The sequence below is a fragment of the Crotalus tigris genome, unplaced genomic scaffold (assembly GCF_016545835.1).
Source record: "Crotalus tigris isolate CLP2741 ecotype Arizona unplaced genomic scaffold, ASM1654583v1 scf7180000017639.5415321, whole genome shotgun sequence".
NCBI classification, from domain to species: Eukaryota; Metazoa; Chordata; class Lepidosauria; order Squamata; family Viperidae; genus Crotalus; species Crotalus tigris.
This window is the reverse complement of record NW_024096532.1, coordinates 1849110-1866532: the sequence shown is the minus strand read 5'-3', so window position 1 is coordinate 1866532 and position 17423 is coordinate 1849110. Positions and strand designations below refer to the sequence as shown.

General features: G+C 39.7%; 1 protein-coding gene across 2 annotated transcripts in view; it reads right to left on the bottom strand.

Annotated features, from left to right (window-relative positions):
• Positions 1 to 411: 411 nt before the first annotated feature.
• The window catches only part of ODAD1 (outer dynein arm docking complex subunit 1), a 30749-nt gene continuing 13737 nt past the window's right edge, over positions 412 to 17423 (bottom strand). For both annotated transcript variants that reach the window (XM_039335091.1, XM_039335092.1), the window contains exons 9-16: positions 10547 to 10734; positions 8924 to 9049; positions 8629 to 8711; positions 7216 to 7384; positions 5208 to 5371; positions 4291 to 4394; positions 2640 to 2718; positions 412 to 1878 (exon numbers count right to left, since the gene is read on the bottom strand). In XM_039335091.1, the coding sequence (XP_039191025.1) occupies positions 1834 to 1878; positions 2640 to 2718; positions 4291 to 4394; positions 5208 to 5371; positions 7216 to 7384; positions 8629 to 8711; positions 8924 to 9049; positions 10547 to 10734 (958 nt within the window). In that variant the 3' untranslated portion in view covers positions 412 to 1833. The remainder of the gene's footprint in view (positions 1879 to 2639; positions 2719 to 4290; positions 4395 to 5207; positions 5372 to 7215; positions 7385 to 8628; positions 8712 to 8923; positions 9050 to 10546; positions 10735 to 17423) is intronic.

Sequence of the window (17423 nt, the reverse complement as noted above, 5' to 3'; positions counted from 1 at the left end):
TTATGTGAACATGCTTATGTGTTCATACAACATGCTAGATTAGGCTAAATGGCATTAGGTAATTTGTGGTTGTATTATGGCAAATCAATCATTGCTTTAGTGTATTGTGAGAAGCTAGATCATTACACTGTTAGATAGTTTTCTTGTTGGGTCAAGGTGTATTATGTGAGCACCACAATTGTGTTTTGTTAATCAGGGCTAAAGGCCTAGAACATTATATGAACCCAAATTCAGTGCTATGGCAGAGCTATTCTTCAAATTAACATTTTTCCATAGGGGATGCTTAAACTTTGGTTCTTCATTGCAAATTAGTTGCAGGGGTTAGTATCAGGCTCCTAATTTGGATGAGCAGGGAAATTACCTCTCCAAAGAACAGCAAATGCTCCAACAAAACCATCAAAAACAAACCAGTGTTGTCAATTAAACCTTTTAATCATCCACTTTCGATTTACACTGATCATCAAAAAAACCACGATAGTCTTTTTCACTTGCCACAGGACTGTGCATGTGTCAGCCCATCTGGGACCAGTCTCCACTTCTCCACCCATCCCAAACACAGATATACACACATCGCCCCTGCATTCCACACCCACAGGAATGGCAGAATTGAAAGCACCTATCTTCCTTCAGTGAAACTATCTGATTTTTTTTTTTCATGATGATCATCTTTGAGAGAGGAACTGCTTACCTAAGATACTTTTCTGGGACTCTGCCAAGAGGCCTGGAATAGAGGCCCTGTAGGGGAAAATCATTTGGGAGTTGGGGGAACAGCTTAAGTGGTTTTAGCTTTGTTGAAATAATGGGGGATCTTTTTTTTAAAAAAAAAATACTTCTTCCAAAAAGGGGGCTTAAAGAGAATGAAAAAAATAACTAATGGGAAGAAACTTCTCCTTTGACACACACCTCGATTACTGCAGTTTTCATGTATTTTTCAATTTACTTTGGGGGAAAAAACTTTTGCATATGCCACTTACAGAGCTCTAACTGGCAGTTGTAAATGGGAACTTTGTGTGGGACTGATACAGCCTCTTATTATTAGATGATCATGTGGTGAAAACCACACTCTAGGAACATGCTAGGTTTTTTTGTTTTTGTTTTTAAAGAAACACCCGTTCAAGATGTGGCTAAGTGCTTTAAATAAACCCAATTCCTGCTCAGATACATCAAAAGACACAATATACCCCTTGTGGGCCTCAAACACTCTGACAGCTAAGGAGACTAACGGTAGAAGGAACTGTTGTTGATACAAAATGCTGCTGGGGGAATAAAGCAAATTTGGTCACTTGTTCCCAAAAAGGATCTTATTTTAGAAGCTGGAAATTCTTGCTTCCTTCACCGGAATGGAGGCAAAGTAAAATACCACTGCTATATAGGCCAAAATGTTGCAACTGCGTTCTCTCTTTGCACGATAATGTGGAGTCAGATTAAAGGCATACTGTATAAACAAACAGGCAGCATGGAAGCAAACAAGTTTGGATGGTATGACAGTTATGAATTATGTACCACTGACACAATACATCTGTCCTGATCACATGAGCAGCCCAGAAAAGGAAGGAGGAAGGTTTTCCATGCTCGACAGCAGAGTGAAGACTCCTGCAGGATGAAGGCTACACTCAGCCACATCAACCTTTTCCAGACATGAGAAAGGATGTGGCAGAGGGCAACGGTGTAAAGAAAAATGTTTCAGGAACCACACTTGGAATGCAAACCTGCTTCAAGTTTTCTTCTTTGGTTGGCACAGCCCAGCCTGCAGTTAGATTCCTATTCACGTCTGGAGGCCTGAGGTTATTTCTTGTCTGTGCTAGTCCCAGGATACAGTCACTGAACTGCGCATTACGTGCTTTTCTTTAGAGAAAGTGCTGCTGCCTTGCTTTGGATCTGGAGGAGAGAGAAATCCATTCTATTATGGTTCAAGTAAAAAAAACATATTGGTTGGGGAAAGGTGATTTTCATCTATTTTGGATTAGTGTGTGAAAGAGCGCTGACTTAGGGGTACCAGATCCGAGTTGCAAAAAAAATAATAATTCTTGACAACTATTAGATAACAACACAGAGAAAGCTAACTGCTGCCTTCCAGATGTTTGCAGCTCAGATTCGGTAGTCCCAACACTATTGCCAAGATTCACATCTCTGGTGAGAGGTGGGAGAGGAGGCTGCTCAAAGCTGCTTCGGCAGGAGAGTTGCTGCAGCCCCTTATGCTCTGCAATGTTCCAGAGGACACCTTGAAGTGCAAAGGCTCTCCAGCGCCCACCCTCTTCTGAAACCAGGCTCCCTGGGGCCAGCAAAAGTATGGATTTGCTGTTGGAAGGATTATGTGATGGCTGAGGAGTTTGGACAGTTGAGGTTAGTCAACAAATACAAAGAAAGGAACTGAGACAGAACGTATGACCTACTTTCAAGGACTGCATTTGTAGGAAAATGTTTCTACAACGGGTTGGAACCACTATAGAAAGCAAAATGTGGCCAACTGTAGGAAATCATCATTCGTGAACAAGTTCCTTTTTGCACACACATGCATTCTGCATAAAATAGTCTATTTTATATAAATAGTGCACATTGGTAAAACAAGTTTTAAAGCATCCCAGTGTGTTAATTTTCATCTCAATACAAACTTAGCTCACTCTGTCTCTTGAACTCACCTCCTTTATTACTTTTTCTCTGAGCTCCTCATGAGTTAAAGGTCTGTTGTCCTCTTCTTGTATTGGCTCATGGCCAAGTCTGCAAACCCCAAAGAATGATCTGATTAACATTGTCCTAAATACTACAAATCTGTCCTTTAAAAAAAAAATCCTGTTCTTGAGCTATTCTAAAATCTGATTGCTCCTATGAGATTAGAAGAATAAGGGAACATTGATTTCATATTCCTCCCAAGAGTTTGGGCTTCTATTTTTTCCTCTTTTTTAGTTTAACCCACAAAACGGATCCTGCTGTATTCTATTTTATGTAGAATTCCATGTAGACTAGAAAACAATTCAGAAACTGGAGCTTTTCCACAACTGCTATCCCTATTGGCCTTGACCTCTAAATACCAGAATCCAAGCATCAATAAGGCCTCTGCCACATTATGCCCCCTCATCCCAGAGCAAATGTTGCAATATGGGAAATAATGTTCTCTGTTTTATAATTCACTTGTGACTTTGACTCTCATCAGAGAGTTTGAGCATCAAACTAAAGTAATTTTATGTCAATGTATGTCTTTGTTTTACTGATTTTTTTTTTATTTTACTGTTCCAGTTCTTGCTTTTTAAAAGTTTGCTTTGTATTCTTTTGCTGTGGATGTTTCCTGGCTTGAACGCATACACTACTTTTTCTATGCATTCTACTCTATGGAATCACAAATTTGGTACCTCTTAAAAAATAATTATATAAAATCCATTCTTTAAAATCCCATCAATCCTAGAGTTTAACTCAATCTTCAACCCCACCAAGCCAAAGTATGCAGGATACAGACCCCATATTTTATTAAGTCATAAAATACTTTGAATTTAGGTCAGATTGTTTTAACTCTGTCAACAGTAGTTTTAAACCATGATTAATCACTTGGCATGTGGGACACATCTGGCCAACTGTGTTAACAAACCATACTTAAATGAACCACGGTTCAGTGCAGCCTTCCCCAACTGGATATCTTTCAAATGCAGAGACTGCAAATCTCCATGAATTTAGTCATTTTTTCTTTGTTTATTACTTCCCTGTGTCACTGTTTATACTGCAAATTTAGGACAAGGGCTTGTCCTTTGTTAAATGCCATGCATAAACCTAGGGCTATTCGTATAAAAATTAAAGTAATAACAACAGTGACATTGCAGGCAAATCCAATTGACTCACCATGGATCAAGGGTCTGTACCCCATCAAATGCTACCTAAATATCCCTACCAGCAATCCAGCCAATAATGTGGGGTTCTGAGAGTTGTCTGTAATATCTGGAGAGTCAAAGATTCCTCCCTCATCCCTGATTTAGTCCAATTTCTTGCTCACGACAAAGAATTCAACGCTACAACTTCTCTATCAGACGGCTGCCCTGTGTGTCTAAAGATTTCTGATGAGGAAAAGCCCAGTAAATTAGTTCCAGCTGTCACGCTGCTCTTAATGGAAGGAACACTGAATCAGCATTCACCTGAAATTTATACAACCCAAAGCCCTTAACAATTCCAGGTTAGGGGACACCACAACAAAAAATAAGTTTCCCATGCCTCGCTCTGAATTTAATGTGGAAATGGGGACACGCCAAATGGAGATTTAGCCGGATATCCTTCTGGATTGTCTGGTTAATAACCAGCTCTCCTTACCCAGCTGTGGGTGGCCGAACAGTCATCGCTGTTGGCCGCAGCCCTGGTGTCTGCCCTAGAAGCAGCTGTGCTGTCTCCACAGTGTCATAGGGCTCGTCCTTGTCCTAAAAAGAGATCAAATTTAGAAGTAGGGAACAAAAGACCATTATTTACCCTCACCTAAAGATTTAAATTAAAAGAGACCCACTAGGCTACATGTATTAATCTGCCAGAAATGAGCAGTATGTGGCTCTTCAGATGTAACCGACTACTACAGCCTTAGTGTCCTAATAGACAGTAAATAAAACATAGAGGGAGCTGTAGTTCAGCAACATCTGAAGGGCTGCAGGTTGCCCACAAGGTTATCCCATTCCAATATATCAACACTAAATGGGTTGCAGCTATTATTAAAAAAAATTAAGTTTCTAATTTTTATATTTGCAGAAATATCACACACACACACACACAATATCAATAAACTATTTAAAAATCTGGGAATGAGTTAGGTAAAGCAAAACACTGAGAACTATATTGGATCTATGTAGACCTATGAGTACACGGGACCAAGCAGAGGTTATCCTATAGCAGGGCCGTCCAACCTTGGCAACTTTAAGACTTAGCCCTTCAATTCACAGAACATGGCTGGCTGAGGAATTCTGGGAGTTGAAGTCCACGAGTTTTAAAGTTGCCAGTTAGACATCCAGGTCCTATATAGCTTCAGTTACATATTTTTTCTGCAAATTCTAAGTGGATTTTTATGCAATAAAACATCTTCCAGTTCCCATTATAGCAATCTAAATTAGGTTGGGTAAGCTGGGAAAAGGAAACTGAAAGTCACCTTTTCCTAACCTGGGGGTAAAAAAAATCCATGCAACATTTTCTCCACACAGAGAGAAATGAGAAATGACCCGTCTCCAGTCTTGTTGCTGTCTGCATACCTCAGCCTTCTTGAAGGAATACATTGTGAGCAGCTTATTGACCTTCTGTTCAATTATGCTTAGGTAAATGGCAACGTTCTTATCCTGAGCAGTTGTTGTCCCGCCCAGCACTTTTTCCAGCGTGGAATGGTCACACTCCAGTTTCCAGAAGAGAGATTCAATTGCTTTGAGGAGGGGAAAAAGGAAAGTGAATCCTGATGCTTGCCATTAATTGCCATGTCCTTCATAAAGAAGCTAAGAGATCCTCTGCCTGCGCCTAAATTAATCAATGGCTCTGCACTGCACCTGGGGAGGGGGGGAACCTGCTTCCAACACCAATTTCCATGGGATAGACCTTGTCCAATCTTCTGGCTAGGATTTGCATGATGGATGGTGGGATAGTTGGTTTTCCAAGATAAAGGAAGACTAAAAAAAGCGCAGCAAGAGAAGTGATACAATCTTTTTAAAGGCCCACTTGTCTCCTGCTTAACGTACAATCTGCATACATGTGTGGTGTTGAAAAAAAGGCTTCTTTTATGCTGTCTGAGGGAACTGGCCATCAGAGCCACCAGGTAAGTCCAGGTTTTCATGTTTTGAGGAAAAACGCTCTCTTTTTGACAATATACCAGGGGTAGTCAACCTTGGCTCTTTTATGACTCATGGACTTCAACTCCCAGAATTCCTGAGCCAGCCATGTTGAGGGGAAAGGGAGAGGTTTCCCAGCTGAGCCATGCTGGCTCAGGAACTCTGGGAGTTGGAGGTCCACAAGTCATAAAAGCGCCAAGGTTGCCTACTCCTGCACTATACCCTTCAAATACCCAGCCTACTAACAAAGATGAGTTTATAAATGTGGCCTTTGGAAGTTGGACTAAATGCCCATTTCCGTGGCCATATTGTCTGGAGCCAGTGGGAATTTGCATCTACTTTGCCCAACTTTCTGCTCAAAGGAGGAAGCGTCTTTCTACATCCAGGTTACCCCCCATACCATCTGAACCTTCTCAGCAAGCAGTTTTTCCTGTTGATCAATGAACAATCAGCCAGTCACTAACCAATTCTCTGAGCTTCTTATTATTATCCTCTTTTCCTTCTCATGGTCCTGTGTCGGTAACTACTGAAGCTAGGTAACCATCATTTCCCCCCCCCCCCAGTGCTAAAAAATAGAATGTGACCATCTTTGAGGGACCAACATTTACTGGAAGGAGGAGATGCATTAAATGAAACCCCTACCTCAGTATATTGGGTAGTGTCACACTGAATAATGTTGGCTTACTGCTTGTTTGGATCATACACATCGCCACAAACTCGCTGCTTTTGCTGTGTGGGTGCAGCATCTGACGCAGAATATGGGAAGGGTAGCTAATCTAGTGCTAATTACTGTCAATGTGTGAACATCACCTTTGATGTCCATTAAGGTTCCTGGTTCTCCTGATATTCGCTGCCCATCATCATAGGTGGCTATAATTAAGCTTTTGGTCTTGAAGTCTCTGGGCTCCACATAAATCAATTTTTAAAAGTCAAGGAGAAAAGGGGTGATAGGGGGCAGTCTGGGGTACTAGGGGAGAGCTCTGAAACCAGTTTGGCTTCTGGTAACTTACCGTAAATGCCGGCGTATAAGGCGACTTCCGCGAGCGCTGAAATCGGCGCCAAAGACGGGGGTCATCTTATACGCCGAGTCGTCTTATAAGCCGGAAATACTGGTAGTTTCCGGCGTATAAGACGATGTTCTAGGAATGCGGCCCGGCTATAAAGACGGGGGTCGTCTTATACGCTGGGTCGCCTTGTACGCCGGCATTTACGGTAACAGATGACCTGGAATTCCACAATTGGCTCTAATCATCCTAGCAACAATCTCAAGAGGTGCCACAGTCCCCCAAAATATTGTACTCTTGAAGTAATTTAAAAAAAACAAAACCCATAGCTTTCATGATGAGGCAAGAACCAGTCCCCAGCTGCAAAGCTCCGGAGGAAAACTTGCTCATTATTACTTAACCATTAGTAAGCAACTCCTTCTTCTCCCTTCATCGCTCACCGCTTTTAAGCTGTTCCCAAATCTTGAGGACCCTTTTCAGGTTCTGCTCAGCCTGATTGGCCTCTTTCACCGTCTCCTCCTGTTGGGCTTCAGTTTCGTGGAGCTGCAACAGTTGCTGGGCCTCCCTTTGACTGTTCCGCTTTTGAATCTCCTGGATCTCATGACAAAGCTGGAAAAGCAAAGTTAAAAGATGGAAGGAACTTATTTTTTTTACCAACTACAGAGACATAGACTGTCAGGGATGGAAGGGGCCTGGGAGATCATTTGTTCCAGCCCTCTGCCTTGATCAGGAATCCATTAGACAATATCCCCATCAAAAGGCCATCTGCTCTCTGTTTAAATACCATTCTCCCAAGTTAGTCTCTTCCACTGTTGAACATCTCTTACGAAAGAAATATTATCTGATGTCCAGCTAAAATCTCTTTCTTACTTAAAATTATTTCTTTCTCAATTTCTAGAACAATTCAGAACAATTCTCCCCTTCCTTCTACATGATGGCTGTACAGAAGATAACTATCAGGTATCCCAGAGATTTCTTTTATCCAGGGTAACCTCAACCATTGTTTCCAACTGTTCCTGTTGCTCTTTCCAAGGCCCTCACCATCTTGCATTCACATGTTCCAGTCTGACACTGTGCTTCCTAAAATATTCCAGGCCTGTTGCAGAATAGAGGAATGACAAGTTCTCTCTTATACTTTTGTTGAAGCAGCCTAGAATGGCATTTGCTTTTTTTTTTTTTTTTTTTGCAGCTACATCACACTACTGGCTCATGTTTGGCTTGTGATCTTTCAAAATACCCAGACTGTTTTCACACGTACAACTGCCTAATTTGTTTATTTGTTTGTTTAAAACTCCCCCCACCATATTCATGTGCCTTTTGATCTGTCCTATCTAATTGCAAGATTTTGCTTGGGGTGAAAAACAGCAAGATGAATTTCAACCATCAACGTTAAAATCCTTCTAAATTCTGATATTGCCCTCATCTTTGTTATAGAGGCATGATGGCACAGTGGTTAGAAACCAGTATTGCAGGCCAATTCTGCCCACTGCCAGCAGTTCAATCCTGTCTCAAGGTTGACTCAGCCTTCTATCCTTCTGAAGTCGGTAAAATAAGGACCCAGATTTTGGGGGGCAATATGCTGATTCTGTAAACCACTTAGAGAGAGAGATATAAAGCATTGTGAAGCAGCATATAAGTCTAAGAGCTCTTGCTATTGCTACCTCTACAAACCTGACAAGATACATTCATGTGTATATATGCATTTATAAATTTCTAATTCAAAGAGGAGTGGATAGCACTTCAGTTCAGTGGTTGGGAAAGTCCCAGAGACAATCGTCTCTAGAAAATACTGCCCTTCTTAAAAATAAAAAAAAAAAAGAGAAAGAAGAGGAGAGACCATCTTTTCAACTCACCTCATGAATTTCTTCCCATAGTCTGTCCTTCTGGCTGTTTTGCTCATTGACATAGTTGAACTGAGCAAAATTTCTTTCCCTATCTATAGAGAGAAGGGCAAACATTATAGAAGCCAACATGTTAATAATCAGGGCCCAAATATCCAAGAGGCACTGGAGGGAGAATGGCTCCCAAATGTTCCAATCAATGGGCTCTTCCTGAGGCTGACTGACCTCAGTAGGCTGAGGCAGTGAACACCATCTAGTGCAAAATGATCCCTGTTTTTTTAAACTAACTGCCATTCACATACATCACCTTTAATAAATGTATCCAGAGCCATATTCAGATCTTTTGAGCCAGTGAGCTCCAGGAGTTTATCAAAGGCATTGCTGTAAGATTCAAGCAACTCTTCCTCACTGTCTTTCCGTCTCCGTTCTTCTTCTATTGAGAGGGAAAAAAATTAAAATAAAAGAAGCCCCAGTTCTTCTCTAATATTACTGTGCTAAATCTCTCTCAGTGTAATTCCCAACTCTGCAGTGCTCATAAACTGTTGAAGCCTGTCCCTTCTAACCACTGAACATACAAAACATTTATGTTACCATTAGATTGTTCCATCAATACATTTTTAATAACGTTTTCCCAAACTGTGTGCCAAACGTGGCTGCTGAGTGCTGTGCTAGAGATCTGAATTTGCTTTCATTCATATTTAATAGGGTCACTCCCAAATCACGTCTGTAACAATTTCCACCTTCTGTCTTATTGAAAACTGCAATTAGATAACATCTGGAAGTCTCTCAAAGGGTGTGAGATGTGGACCACTGCATTACAAAAACCAAGTCATGAGGCTACTGGAAAGCAGACCACAGGAGCCAAGCTATCCCCATCTAGAATCCCTGCAATTTATCAGCAAGCAACTGTACCAAGCTGATCCAAAGGCCTTCCCAATTCATCAAACAACAGAACAATGATTTTAAATAACTCTTACATTGTTCCTAAGTACCATCTGTGAAGAGGCCTTTGCCCATTTCTTAGACAAACTTCTTCTAAGATCTACATAAGTGAATGAAGCCTGCTTCTTCTTTTCACTGCACTGTTTTTACCCACATGTACATTTAAAAACAGACGTCTAAACTTCTCTAAAATTCTCCTGACAACCAAATGAACTTCCTTTATAGCCCCCTGTACCAAAAAGTAAACAGTACTTGAGGAAATAATTGGTATAGTCACATAACTGTTTACTCATTGGTCCTTTTTATACATTTTGTTGTTAATTTTAAAGTTTTATCTTTCAGCGCCCAATATATCCCGCCCCCACTGCCTTTGTGAGGTTGGCCCCAACCCTTCTGTCTTTTTGTAAGGGCCTAAAGACGTGACTGTGCCAGTTGGTTTGGAGCCCCAATGGGGAAACAGCGCAATGGAGGTGGTTGATTAACAGCAGATCCCACCTCCCCCCCCCCCACACACAGACACACTCCATCATAGCTCCATGTGTCCTTAGGTTGTAAGGTCTGATTTTAACATTTTATGTTTTAACTAAGATGTAATTGTAAGCCGCCCAGAGTTATCCTATGATAAGATGAGCGGCCAATACATTTTTATAGATAAATAAATAAATAAATAAATAAATAAGATATTTTAATGCTTTAAACCTTTGAACTTCTTTATACTGTTATTTATGGCATTGCAAGGTGCCCAAAGTCACTTGAGAGTGAGATGGACAGCCTATATATTTAATAAATAAATAAATGGCTTGCTTCAAGTAACTTAACAGGGACAGTTATCCAGAAGTCAGGCACAGAAAGTTGAATACCAGAACCGCTCGCTTTTAAACCAAAGAATTCCTCCTGCTTCATAGCTTGCTTTCCACAGGTTCGAAGTCACCTTCCCCTGCTAAAGATGGAAGCCTGCAAGTCAATCATATACATAATCAATACACACGTTTCTTTGCCTTGGCTCTCAGTGCTTCTTCAGTGAAGGTCCTTTCCTGCAGCTTGGTGTTGACAAATTCAGACATGCGCCGGTCATTCTCCAGGAAGCGCTCCAATTCTTTCATCTCAGATATGTACTGCTTTAAGTCCTTCTCTGCTTTGTCCCGCAGCTGGCCCAAACGGGTCTGAGCTTCATCCCTAAATTTATCCCAAATAAGAAATAAGGGCAAGATTTCAGAGGTGGAGAGAACCAAGAATCCTGGTTCCTAACTTCTCTTCGTAAGGTCAGGGCACAGAGGATTCCCGTTTGCGAAGAAGCTGAAGGCATCCGTGGGCCAGAAAGCTTCATCCAACTTTAGCCCAGTAACCTTCTCGCAATGGACTGAGTACAGGTTGAATCCCTGGTATGTCTAATTAAAAGAATTTCTGCTAAATTTGAATCCCAGCTTATCCAGCTTGGGATCTTCCAGTTAGATCAATTGATAATATTCTGGGGGGGGGGGAGAAAAGAGATGAGGTTAGGGGAAGGAATCTCTAATGCCAATGAAATAAATTTTATAAAGCAGACTGAACATTTACTTCACTAGTAGATGGGACTCCAATCTCTCCCCCCTTTTGCTCCTGCTTATTAGTGTCTGCCTTTCTTCCTTGTAGTTTTGTATTAGAATCACAGAATAACAAGAGTTGGAAGGGATCTTGGAGGTCTTCTAATCCAGCCCCCTGCTCAAGCAGGGAACCCTATACCATTCCAGACAAATGGTTGTCCAATCTCTTCTTAAAACCTCCAGTCATGCACCCACAACTTTGGGTCAAGCCGTTCCACCTATTAATTATTCTCATTGTCAGGAAACTTCTCATGAATTCTAGGATGTTTCTTTAATAATCTTTTATCCACCACTTCTTGTCCTGCTTTCAGATGCTTTGGAGAATAAGTTAGCCCCCTCTTCTCTGTGACAACCCCTCAAGTATTGGAAGACTGCTATCATGTCACCTCTAGCCCTTCTCTTTGCTAGACTGGACATATCTGTTCCCGCAACCATTCATTGTATGGTTTGGCCTCTAGCCTCCTAATCATCTTTATTGCTCTTCTCTGCACTTTTTCTACAGCCTCAACATCTTTTTAAGTGGAACTCTTGAAAAAATAAGAAGCAAACAATGTAAAATCTGAACAATCCATTAAATAACAAAAAAGCAGGGGGAATAGCAGCTTCTCCCAGCCAAAAAGAAAAGGCATATAAATTTATAAATAAATAATAAAAGAAGAGGGCCTCTGACCCATTAGGGTGCACGAATGTGAAAAAGACAGCAAGAATTAAACCTTGCTTCTGCTTTATGTAGGACTGCTAGAATTGACACTTGCTAGAATTCTTCTCAACGGCTTTTTTAGTTTTTGCCATAAACACATTGACCATGTCACGAATCACAGTCTACAAGCACAGGCATCGGAAATAAGCTGTGGCAATGTCAAAGTGTGACGTGATACCACTGCAATATAACACAATTAAGTACTTGCATTTGGATATCTGAGGTGAATACACAAGTCATGCTATTTGTGTCAAGGGACGTGTGTTGTCACTGCCCACCTGTTACAGATGCCCATGCCTGCTAAGCTTGTAGTTCTAACTCTTGGTTGGGAAAAACCTAACACTAGTTTAAAGTGTGCAAAATCAAATCCTCATTGTTATGTGCCATATACCTACAAACTAAGTGATATGCTCTCAGCAGCTGAATCAAACTAAAGCAGCTTTTAAGAACTCAGGAATCGAGCTTCCGGTGGGAGGCGACGGCGATGGCGGCTAGCTTTTAGCCGTCCAGCTGGGGAAGTGTCAGAGCCGCGGAGCGCAGCACGCATCAGCTGGCCCGCGGCTCGGAAATCCCTTCCCGGGCAAAGGGAAGGGACAGAGAACGCAAGAGTAGAGGTAGAACCCCTGAACCCCCTCTGGATTTATTTCTAGAGGGGGTGAAAGGAGTGTTCCCTCGGAGCTCTTGCTGATCTCCGCCTCCCAGCTGTTTTTGCTTCCTAGGAAGCAAAAGAAACCGCCGCTTCTATCTCCGTGTTTACAGCATTTTGGTGAGTAATTTTTAAACGGACGGAGCAGTTTAAAGGATTTTTTGTTATATTTTAGGTGTTTATTTTTTTATCTTTTGATTTTTACTATTTTTCCTCCTTTTTTTTGTTATACTAGTGAAAGGATTTAAGATGGCGTTTTGAAACTGTCGGAGTTTTTTTTCCTTTCTCTTTTGTTTTACTTTCCCTTTCTAAGGACTGTTTTTTGCTCCTGCTTTTGCTTTTGGTTTAGAATTTTTTCTTTTGAACTGTTTGCTCTTTTACTACTTATTCTTTGGATTTACTCTGGACTTTTAATGACTATAGTTTGTCTCTTTTTAAAAAAAATTTTTTTTTTCTTTCCTCCTCCCTTTTTGGCTGGAGGGGAAAGGGAAGTGACAATTGTGCTTTTTAAAATGGCTTCAAAGAGGCAGCAGCCTTCCTCAGCACCTAAGGTTATTTCTTCTCCTATAACTTCCACTGCACAGCTACAACAACAATCTAAACATGTACCACCGGCTCAGCCACCACCCTCCCCTCCTCTACCTGGACTTTCAGTACAAGAGGTTAGAGGCATAATGGGAGAGATTGTAGTTCAAATGAGAGAGGAAATGAATCAATTTGTTTCACAGATTAAATCAGAAATTAAATCTGATCTCAAAGAAGAGATAACGGGGATAAAGTCTAAATTGCAAGAAAATAATAATGAACTACGACAAGATATATTGGCAGCTGTTTCAGGTTTGGCTACTGTGGTGGTTAAGCTCGACGCAAGGCTTGAGGAAGTGGAAGACAAAGTTGACTCTTTGGATGACAAAATTCAAGACGTGGAAAGGAAGGTGGACTCCTCACAAGAAGATATTTTGATGTTTCAGTACAGACAGATGGAGTATGCCCTGAGGATTAGAGGCCTCAAGGAAGATATCAATCAAGATTTGGTGGAGGTGGTCCTTACTGATCTGGCGCTGGCCTTGGATATGGATAAAGGAGAATTACAGAGAGAAGTGGAAAAAATTTATAGACTCAACTCCTGGATTGCTAAGCAGAAGAATTTGCCTAGAGATGTGGTGATTTACTTTACAAAGAAGTCCCTGCGGAATGAGATTATACAAGCCTTTTACAACAAAAGATTTCAGATTGCCGCCCAAGATGTCATCATTCTAAAGGAAATCCCATCCAAAATTTTAAGAAGTAGAAAAGACTTTGCTTTTTTAACCAATGAGCTTAAAGTTAGATCGATGCCATTTAGATGGGAAATTCCGATGGGTATTGTTTTGAGCCATGCTGGGACACGCTACAGATTGAACACAGTTGATAAAGCTAGAGATTTTTATACTTCGGTCCTGGGTGCAGGCTCAACTTCATCTGGTCGGAAATCTTTGAGTGGTAAGGAAGCTGAGCAGCAATCTGAGGCATTAGATTTGGTTTCCGCAGGGATGATAGAAGCGGCAAAGCAACGCCAGACGGAGGCTAAAGAGCAGAGGATGACTCGTGCAGCCTATAAGCGTAAAGAGAAGGAGCAACGTAAAAAAGAGCCCAAAGAGAGTTCTCCTGGAAGTGCTTCACCGCCGGTGGGAGGAGCAAGACCCAAGAGTTATGCAACACACGCAGCTCTGTCAGATTTTGATGGTGTCTTCTCCAGGCTGCGTGCCAAGGGAGATGGCAAAGTTTTTGACCTGGAATGTTAATGGATTGAATTCTCCTCAGAAACGGAAAAAAATCTTTTATTATTTGAAGCAACATACCAATGATGTTATTTGTCTACAGGAAACTCATATTTTACTTAAAGACCAGAAATATTTAGTTAATGCTCGTTTGGGATCTCATTTTATATCTCCTGCTCCTGGGAAGAAAGGGGGAGTTGTTATATATGTTAAACAAAACCTACCAGCTTGTCTGGTAGAATCAGATCCCCAGGGGAGATATGTGATGATTGAACTTGGTATATATGGTAAGAAAGTACTTATAGTTGGACTTTACGCTCCAAATCAACAACAGGAACAATTTTATAAACAGTTACATCAAAAAATAACTTTGCTTGATTATAGATCAGTGGTATTAATGGGTGATTGGAATGGTGTCTTAGATACACTAAGGGATAAGAAAGGTTCCTCTCCTTTTCTTAAACAAGCAAGGCTACCTAAAGCCTTTTTTGACATGAAAGAAGACTGGGAATTAAGGGATTATTGGCGGGAACGTAATCAAGAGGAGAGAGACTTTACTTTTTTTTCTGATAGACACCAATCTTTTTCAAGAATTGACTTTTTCTTGATTACCACGGACTTGTATAATAAAGTAAAGAATGTAAAGATTTTTCCTAGATCACTGACGGATCATAGTCCAGTTTGGATGGAGCTGATTCAAGAGAAAGAGGAAAGAAGATCCTGGAGAGTTAATGAAAATTTGTTTAGACAAGAAAAGAATGTTCAAAAACTAAAGGAGTGTTTAAAGGATTATTTTGCTTTGAATATGTATAAGGGGACTTCAATGTCAATGGTATGGGATGCAGGTAAAGCATTTATGCGCGGTGTTTTGATAAAAATGAATAATTTTTATAAGCGAAATCAGATTCAGAAACGTAGAGAACTTGAAGATGAAATTAAATTAAAAGAAAGGGCTTTGATTTTAAATCCTTCTGATGAGAGTATTAAAGAATCTGTAAAGTTATTAAGGTCACAATTTAATATGTTGATAGCAGACCAAGCTGCAACCAACTTATTATTTATGAAACAAAATACATTTTGTAATGCCAATAAGCCTGGGAGATGGTTGGCTTATCAATTAAGAAAGAAACAGAGACAAAGAATAATAGAGAAAATAAACTATAAGGGTAAATTAGTTTCTCAGAAGGAATTGATTAAAAAATCTTTTTTGGATTATTATCAAAACCTATATAAATCTACTAATATACAAATGCTAGATATAAATAAATATTTAGCTGAGGCAAGTTTTCCTAAACTGACTGAGGATCAGAAATATGAAATTAATGGTTTAATTACTAAGGAGGAAATTACCTCAGCAATTCAACAATTGAAATTAGGGAAAGCACCGGGTACGGATGGGTTAACAGCTGTTTATTACAAAGTTCTAATAGAGGAGATGATCCAACCATTACATGATCTTTTTAATGGTATTTTACAGGGTTTAGAGATTCCTCCTTCATGGCGTAGTGCTTTTATATCATTGATTCCAAAGGAGGATCAAGATCTTACCCTACCAAAAAATTACAGGCCTATATCTCTTTTAAATGTGGATTATAAGATATTTGTAAAAATTTTGGTAAATAGGCTTATGAGGGTGGTGCATCATCTTGTGCATAAAGATCAATCAGGATTTATAACAGGAAGGTATATGAAAAATAATGTCAGACAAATTATTAATTTACTAGAATATTTAGACAAGAACAACCAAGTTCCTGCAGGGCTCATATTTTTAGATGCTGAAAAAGCATTTGATCAATTGAATTGGCATTTTATGTTAAGAGTAATGGAAGAAATGAATTTTGGTGAAAAGATATTACAAGCCCTTACGGTAATATATCAAAAACAAACGGCACAACTTATTGTTAATGGAGGTTTGTCGGAGGTTTTTACAATAGAGAAAGGTACTAGACAGGGGTGTCCTTTATCGCCATTGTTGTTTGTTTTAACATTGGAAATATTATTGATCAAAATTCGAGAGTCTCAGGAAATTAAAGGAATATATGTTAATAAAAAAGAATATAAGTTGAGAGCTTTTGCGGATGACTTGGTTGTTACTTTGTCGCAACCTGATTATTCTGTAGTAAACTTATTACAGTTGATTCATCATTATGGTTTGGTCTCGGGTTTTAAGATTAACGTAAATAAGACTAAAATTTTACCTAAAAATATGTCGAGTCAGGAGAAGCAGATTTTGGTCAACTTGACGGGTTTTGAGATTGTTAATAAGGTAAAATATTTGGGGGTGATGCTGTCTGTTTCTAATGCAAAATTATTTAAAAATAATTATGAAAGGTTGTGGGTCAGGGTACAGAAGGACTTGAAGAATTGGGAAAAGTTGCAATTATCCCTCATGGGAAGAATTGCAGTGATAAAAATGAATATTCTACCCAAGTTTCTTTTTTTGTTTCAAATGTTACCAATTTTGAAAAATGAGATTAATTTAAATGAGTGGCAGAAGGGTCTCAACAAATTTATTTGGGCAGGGAAAAAACCAAGGGTTAAGTTTAAAATTATGCAAGACTTCCGTGAGAGGGGTGGACTTAAGGTACCAAATTTGAAATTATATTATGATGCGGTGGTTTTAACATTAATTAGTGATTGGGTAAATTTGACAAATTCTGAGATACTTTACTTAGAGGGATGGGATTTACTTTATGGGTGGCATGCCTATTTAATATTTAATAAAAAAATAGATTGGGCTTTTAAATCTCATATTTTAAGAATTTCTTTACTTAGGATTTGGAGAAAATATTATAAAAGTGATTTTAAAGTACCATTATGGGCTATACCTTGGCATGCGATAGAAGGAATAAAAAGAGGGGTTAAAATGGATATGGTGTCTTATAGACAGTTACTTAAATGGGATGGACAAAACTGGCAATTAAAATCACGGGAAGAGTTAGCACAAGAAAATTTTACTTATTCTTGGTTCCAATATAGGCAACTATTAGATAGATGGAAGATGGATTGTAAGGTGGGTTTTCTTAGAGAAGATGAAAACCTTATTAAGCAACTGAAGGATCAAAGACAAACCCACATTAAGAGAATTTATGGGGTTTTAGTTGAATTGGACTCAGAAACGGAACTAATTAAAGATTGTATGATTAGATGGGCGCAGAATTTTGGTGAGCCAGTTT